Source organism: Pistacia vera, unplaced genomic scaffold (genome assembly GCF_008641045.1).
Source record: "Pistacia vera cultivar Batoury unplaced genomic scaffold, PisVer_v2 Contig374, whole genome shotgun sequence".
In the NCBI taxonomy this organism is placed as follows: Eukaryota; Viridiplantae; Streptophyta; class Magnoliopsida; order Sapindales; family Anacardiaceae; genus Pistacia; species Pistacia vera.
In genome coordinates this window covers 672085-679613 of record NW_022196195.1, presented here as the reverse complement: position 1 = coordinate 679613, position 7529 = coordinate 672085, and the positions used below count along the sequence as shown (strand labels likewise).

Below are 7529 nucleotides of genomic sequence, written 5' to 3'. Positions count from 1 at the left end.
AATTTTAATTTTGTTAATAACAAGTGCCAAGTGGGGGGTATTTGTAAGTTTTTAAGAGTTTTTTTGTTATTTTAAAAACTTGGGGGACAGATAAGAAATTTTACAGGGTACCCAGAACCAGAACCGAAACCGTTGTTACAGGTTCTGGTTCTGGGTATCTAGGAACCGGAACCGTCGGTTCCGGTTCCGGTTCCAAAATTCAAGGAACCGTCGGTTCCGGTTCCTTTCAAAAGTGCAGGGTATTCAGAACCGAACACCCCTAGTTAGATGATCAACTATTCTATATAAAACATGTACATTCATATTCATTAGTTGAATTAAGTACAAAATATATAACAGACAGAGAATGATTAATTATATATCTAAAAGTATATATATTATTAATCAACAACTTTAACTACTCCAAATCGTCACCGCTGGATTAAATAACAAGTGATGAAGATTATATATATCAACATTATTACAGTAACTTTTTTCTTTTTTGTTACTATAAAATGTTAATAACAAGACTATGATATAGTACAAGCGTTTGGATTCTCATCGCTAAAGAGCTGAGGAGGTGGGATTTGTTCAATCACATAAACAGGCTGGTATAAATACATCATCCTCTTCATATTTTCTTCTTCAATATTAATGTTCTCTGATCCTTCTTCTTCTTTTTTAGCTGCTTCTTCTGGAGGCTTTTCCTCTTCCACTTTCTCTTCTGCAGGCTTAGCTTCTTCTTCAGCTGGCTTCTGAGCTTCCTTATTTTCCTCTTCCTTTTTCTCTTCTGCCGGTGGCTCGGGCTGTGGCTCAGGTTCAGGCTGTGGCACAATCTTTGCCTGTTTCTTGGTGCGTCTATACACATAATCCACAAGCTTGTTTGCGTCCATTGTCCCTGTAACAGTTACTTTCTCTGTGCTCAGCTCCGTCAGGACTGTTTGTACTCCTGTATTAATTAATCGTCATCAAACCAATTCTTCAAATGAAGAAAAAAATATTTTAAATTATTTTATTTGTTTTTTATTTGTTTTTTTTATTTCTTTTTTTTTTTTTTTTTAAGTACTAAAAACAATATATTAATCATCATCAAATTGATACTTCTAATGAAAAATATGCAAAATCAACATTATTTTCTAGCACCAGCTTGTTTTGTGTTAAAGTACTAAAAACAATATATATAGATTAAATTATGGAAATCCGTTTTGGCACTATATCTTTAAGATTAATTATTTTTTCCTTAAAAGTGTCTATTCAATTTAACTTTTGATCTCAAAAATCATATTATGCTATGAATTATCAACCATTAATAAAATGGCAGCCATTAGAAAAAGTAGAGTACCTCTCATTTTGAGTATCTTTTTCTTAAGTTGCTCTGCACAGGCCTCACAGTGCATGTTTACGCTAAGCTCCACAGTAGTTAATCCACTAACCTTGAATAGTTTAGTTTACCCAAAACAACACCATAAATTAAATTAATATTAGGAGGAATTGAGGTGAAATTAATTAAATCTTAAAATTTATACTAAAAATATTTTTAAAATTGATTTTATAATAAATTGAGTTGCTTTAAAACCTGTGAAGTGACAACTTCTGGCATAGGTTCGCCCTCAGATGCTGACAATGGAGACAAAACTTTTGCTCTTCTCTTTGTTTTCTTCATAATTTTTGCGCACACTGCTTGAGGTTCCACTATTCCCTTTATTGTCACTTGATTTTGAACCATATCTGTTGTAACGCCTTCCACTCCTGTTCGACGACATTCGTTATTATGCAATACTTTCAAAACACGAAAACTCGAGGAAAATCATAAATTAATAGAGAGAAATTGACATACCTCTTATTCTCATGATAGACTTCTCGATCTTCTTGGCGCATCCCACACAATGCAAGTCCACATATAACACAAAAGGGGCAGGTGGCTTTGGCTCTTCCTTCACTTCTTCAGCTGGTTTCTCCTCTTTCTTTTCCTCTACTTTCTCTTCTTTTTTCTCCTCAGCTTTGGCTTGTTCCTGCTTGACTTCCTCACCCATTATTTTTGCACTATAACTTAAAAATAAAAGATGGAATTCAAAAAGATTCAAAACGGAATGAGAGTATACACAAAACGGAGGAGTTTATATATGGAAGATGAGATTAGGTGTAATGGAATGGACGGTGGGGTTAAGTGATTCCGGGGCACATGCAATGCCACTACATGTGCAAAGAACCTTTTTGTTTATTATTTCTTTCCAATCTTCAAGACTCATGAGAAGAGAAGAGGAAGAAAAGGGGAGAAACCAGTGGAGCAGGGTTTGCAGATTTATAGAGAAATGAATTTTAATAAAGAACCTATTGAATATGATTTTACTTTCTTCACCCACCGACCTATTTCTTGATTTTTCACTAGTAAAATTGTTGGGTTGGTATACCGTGTTTTAAATTTTTATCGTTTATATTTCTTAAATTTTCGCTAATAAAATTATTGGATTAGGATATTGTAATTAAATTTTTGTCGTTCATTTTTATTGGTGATGAATGTTTAAAATAGTTATATTTAATGTCAGCTAAGATATATAGTTACTATTAGATTAATAAAGATCAATGATTCATCAAAAGGTTAAATTAAAAAGGTAAATCATAATATCTTAAACCAAAATTATCATGAAAAATATTAATAGCTAGTTCATAATTAAGGATTCTAGGTTGATCTAATGGTTTAAATAATGCTAACTGTTAATAACATAACTTAATCCTCTTTTTGCAATTAATTAATACGTAATGAAATTCTCAATCAGGATGAAAAATAATAAACACGTGTCAGCAATAATTAATGTCATGGTATTAATTTATCCTTAAACAATAAATAATCCTTTTTTTAAGCTACTTTATCTATTTTAACAGATGATTTATCATTCACTTATGATCCATACACTACTAACAGTTGGCAACATCGATCAGTCAAGTACATAAAATAAAAAAGATATATTATATTATATTTTCAATGGAATTTCAATTTTCACAATATTTCCTTTGCAGTTTTGGTGATTAATTAATAAGCTTAATTGTTACTTAAAATATATATTGGAGTATATATAGCTCAATGCATGGCATTTATATTTTATGTGAAGTATACTTAATCTCAAGGCATTTTTTAATTCAGGCATGATATATATTCTGAATAAAATTCACAAAAACCTTTTTTTAGCAAAAGAGTTATATTAAAAATATACATCACCTTCTTTTTTTCTCTTACTCTAAATAAAGTAATTAAATTGTTGAATGAACCAACTCCTTCAGTTTCCTCTCTTTCTCTCCATCTTTCTATATATAAAAAGAGTATATGAGTTTGGTTTAGGCTTTGGTGGCAATGTACACTTTCATTAAAAAAGAAATTGGAATTTTACATTAATCAATCATATTGCGTCAATCATGTTCATACATCCATATTGATATTTGGAATTAGGTTATATGAAGAACAAGTTCATGCATTTAGAAGATGGGTTTAATTAAAATTGGTGAATAGGAAGAAGTGTGTTATGTAATAATTAATTATTTAAATTTTAATGAGGGTAAAAAAACATACTGAAAAATGAAGTATTATGAATCCAAAACTATCCTTGAAAATTAAGTTGAAAGAGTAGTAATAAAATAAACAAAAATAGAGAGTTGGGATGGATGAAACGTGGGAATGTGAAAATGTAACTAGTTTTTGCGTGTAAAGGTCTACATTTTAGAAAGTTGATATCACATCACATCCACATGGGTTGCCGCCCCTTGAAATCACAAAGCTTAAAGCTTTCTTTTTCTTTTTCTGTTTTCAATTTCTTTCTTTTCTAGCTTATCAAAAAGCTCGTATTCGTTTTACCAACACAAAATGATAGAGAGATTCTTCTGGTAGATCATCAAATGGCTCTGGTAAGATTATTTAATATAAAATGCATACATATTTTTCAAAAATCATCATATATCTCTTTATAATCATAGAAAACCCCCTAAAATAGAAAAGAGTTTATAATAATTATAAAGAGATTTTTAATAATTTCCAAAATGTTTGGGTGGCATTATATCAAACAATCTTCGTAAGGGTTAATGAAATAAACTCTTTATTAATTAATAAAAGGAAACCAGCCCCCTTAAGCAAATAGAAAGCTTTATCTCTATTCAACTTCTAGTTTGGCTCACAAGATGATAAAGAAAACTTTGGACCGAAAAGATGTTTTCTTTGTACTGATTCAGAAAACTTATACGTGGAAATGAGTCAGCATGGGACACCTCACATTTCCCAAACTCAAAACATGAAAGATGGTTTTGAGTTGGAATCATCACAACCACTCACTTATATTTCAATCACCAACCAAGCCAAAAAGAAAGAAAACCCAGGGATTTTAGGTTGACCAATGTGGTTAATTGTCTGTCTCTTTTTGGATGTGAATAATGAATTATTGTAATTTAAGGAATGTATGGGTTTGATTAGATTCAGATCAAGAGACTGATGCTTCTTTAATCAGAGTGGGCGGTTAGAAGAATCTAGATTATTGATTTCTTAGCCTTGTCAACCCATTAATCTTTGGAAGCCTCTTTCCACGTACTAATTAATGAAATTATAAATCATTTTAGTATATAAGACTTTAATACAATACATGAAGTTAATTAAGTTTTAACCTAGTACTTTGTGCTGTCAATCAAGTCTATTAAACTCTAACTTTGGGTCAAGTGATTAAGCATTAAGTTAACAAATCTCAAGCTACAAAATCAGGAAGGATAAATAGATTAGAATTTATAATAATGGTTAAATTATTCCATTGGCCAAGCTCTTGAGAAAAAGCTTTGGTTTTTTATTTATTTCTTTTCCTTAGTCAGGTGGGAAACCTTTGTATATTCTTAAATTTCGACATTATTTATGTGTAGATTATCTTCTTAAGCTTCAAACACCAAAAGGTATATATCATACAACTAATAATCAAGTTTATATTAAATAACAAATTAATAATCACATTATTTATAATTTTGATCTTACTAGTATTATATTATTCAAAAGTTTATATTATCGTAGATGAGTTTCACGTCTGAAAAAAAAAAAAAAAAAATCACACTTAACAAGATGTTAAATGAAATTATATAAATGCTTACAATCTAGAAATTATATCATGATTTGGATTGTATCAACCTCAATAATGCATTCTTATAGATAAATAATTTTTTATTTTCCCATAAAAGTTTAATGGTTTCTTAATTTGAGTCTTGATTACCAATTAATGAGTACATAATAATTATAAAACTAGATCTTCACATGTCCATCAAAATTTGATTAATATTAAATGGTACATTTCTTAAATTGTCGAGCAACCAGCAACATGGCTTGTTTCCCAACCATGTGAGTGTAATTAAGCAACAATAATGTTGTTTTCTTTTCTGCTTGGATCGATCAATAATGAACGTGCCTTGTCTTGGACTTAATGGAGATGTTTTAAAATTCAGACTTCTTGGGTGCGTTTGGTTTATTATTTTGGATAGGATTTTGGGAATAATATTGGGTAGTTAGATAGGGGAGTATTACGAGGTAAAATTTAAAAATTTATGAAAAAGCCCCTAGGTTTGCTAATTTAATTAAACACCCTAATATATAAAATGACAAAAACACTCCCACCACCTGCAATGCCAGATTCCGGCCACCACTGCCGGAATCTGGCCGGAAAATTTTATTACGACACAGACCGGTCGGATCTGTGTCGTAACGCGTCGCTATGGCCTTTTCCGGCCAAATCTACGGCTAAATATTGCCGTCGACGGCCGAAAAATGTCAAAAGTAGTCCATCTTTGGCCGTCAGCAATGGCCAAAGATATAACGACGGCCATTTCTTTGGCCATCGCTGAAGGCCAAATCTGGCCTTTTCCGGCCAGATCGGTGAACTTCCGGCCATTTTTGGTCAGCAGGTAGGCCATTGTACAGATTCCGGCTACCACCGATGGTGATTGCCGGAATCTGGCAAGTATGGGTTGTCGGGGTGTTTTTGTTAATTTTTAAACTTTTTTTTCAGGGGGTATTTGATGAAATGAATAACCTTATGGGGTCTAAAAGTAATTAAAAAATAGGCTAATATTTCTGGAATAATGTGCCAAACATTATTTGGAGAATAGGATTGGGAATATGGGCAGAAATAATAAGCCAAACAATTTTTAAAAACTTGTAATTACTTTAAATAATTAGGACGGATAACCTTAACTTAGTTTTTAATCTCTAATCAAGGATATGGTTTTCTATGCAATGATTAGGAACCCGGTCCGAACCGGTCGGTTTAACCCTTCGGACCAGAAACCAAAGGCTTGACCTGTCCGGACCAAATAAAAAACTGCTTATATTACTTCACCCGTAGTGACTTGGGTCTCAGTCCAACCGGACCGGTGTCCAAACCAGTCTGAACTCTAAGCTTCGTTCTCTCGACTCTTCAAGTTCAAACATCGAATCACACTGCAAACTAAGCTGCAATCTTCATGTATTGAAAGAAATCTCTTTCAGTTGATGGTTGGATGTTGGACGGCAACTGAACAGCGAAGGATTTGGGTTTGTGTTTGACTCTGTAAGTGACAAATTCAGAGTGGATGGAAATTGTTTGTTGGTTTTTAATTTTTAATCAACAATTTGTCTCTGTTTAGCAGGGAATTGAGTTTCAAACTTTCAATTTCAACCACTGAATTGGTGAAATCCCGAGTGGTTTTAATTTTGGCGAAGCTGCAATCGAAGATCGTAAGTAAGTTAGTGATTTTCATTTTGTTTTCAGATGTTTCGTTATGTTTCTTGGATGCTCTGGTTTTGTTTCGATGTTTGAATGTAAAGGTTGTTGGCAATCTGCGATTTTCATATATTTGATTGTTGTTGTTGTGGATTTTGGAGTGTTATCGTGGATATTAGAGTGGTGTTGTTGTGGATATTGTAGTGTTTGCAATTTTCTCGAGTGTTGTTGTTGTGGATTGCAGTTTGCAAACTGCCGATTGAAGAACTCTATGGGCTCTAGTTTGCAATGTGCACTGCAACTGTAGATTGAACAATTTTTTTTTTTAGGTTACAAGAGAAATTCATTATATTATGATTGATTGATGGCAACTTCAACTTGTGTTAGGTTAATTTGAGGAAATTTAACTCCCCGGACATCCCAAGTTTGCATTTAACAAAAAGACCCGAAAATCTATTTGATTTTTTTTTTTAATTTAGAAAAGCTGATGTGGCACACTTAGGATTCATTAAACATGTAAAATGGGTTAAACTAAAAAGATTTAAACATATGTGGGTAAAATTATAATTAACGAAAGTTGTTTAAATTTTGAAATTTGAAAATGAGCCCCCACCTTTCAAAATCACTTAATCGAGCCATATACCCAAAAAATGATCGACGAACACTATTCCTTTCCCTGCGATTTCCAGTGACTACAGTGCCTAAATTCCGACAAATTTTCAATCCTAAAGTTTCATTACACAAAACCATGGTTGACATTCACAAAAAGGAGGAAAACCCAACCCCACTTCGAATCCTAGACTCCGGCGGCGCCAGCAGTTTAAAGGCTGTCGAAGA

At 32.4% G+C, this 7529-nt stretch overlaps 1 protein-coding gene across 1 annotated transcript; it reads right to left on the bottom strand.

Moving 5' to 3' along the window:
- Nucleotides 1–350: 350 nt before the first annotated feature.
- LOC116140660 (heavy metal-associated isoprenylated plant protein 9) lies at nt 351–2245 on the bottom strand. The gene is made up of 4 exons (XM_031426257.1): nt 1817–2245; nt 1556–1728; nt 1322–1412; nt 351–928 (listed from the first exon to the last, which is right to left on the bottom strand). Exons 1-4 carry the CDS (start codon nt 2010–2012, stop codon nt 510–512), a joined length of 879 nt encoding a protein of 292 aa, XP_031282117.1. The 5' UTR covers nt 2013–2245; the 3' UTR covers nt 351–509.
- Between the last annotated feature and the right edge of the window lie 5284 nt (nt 2246–7529).

Bases quoted from the DNA above. Each gene is read 5' to 3' on its own strand.
- LOC116140660 (XM_031426257.1), bottom strand. From the start codon at position 2,012: ATGGGTGAGGAAGTCAAGCAGGAACAAGCCAAAGCTGAGGAGAAAAAA. The intron at 1,413-1,555 runs GTTTTAAAGCAA...AAACTATTCAAG, and splicing joins CAGAAGTTGTCACTTCACAG to GTTAGTGGATTAACTACTGT. The intron at 929-1,321 runs GTACTCTACTTT...TAATTAATACAG, and splicing joins AAAGATACTCAAAATGAGAG to GAGTACAAACAGTCCTGACG.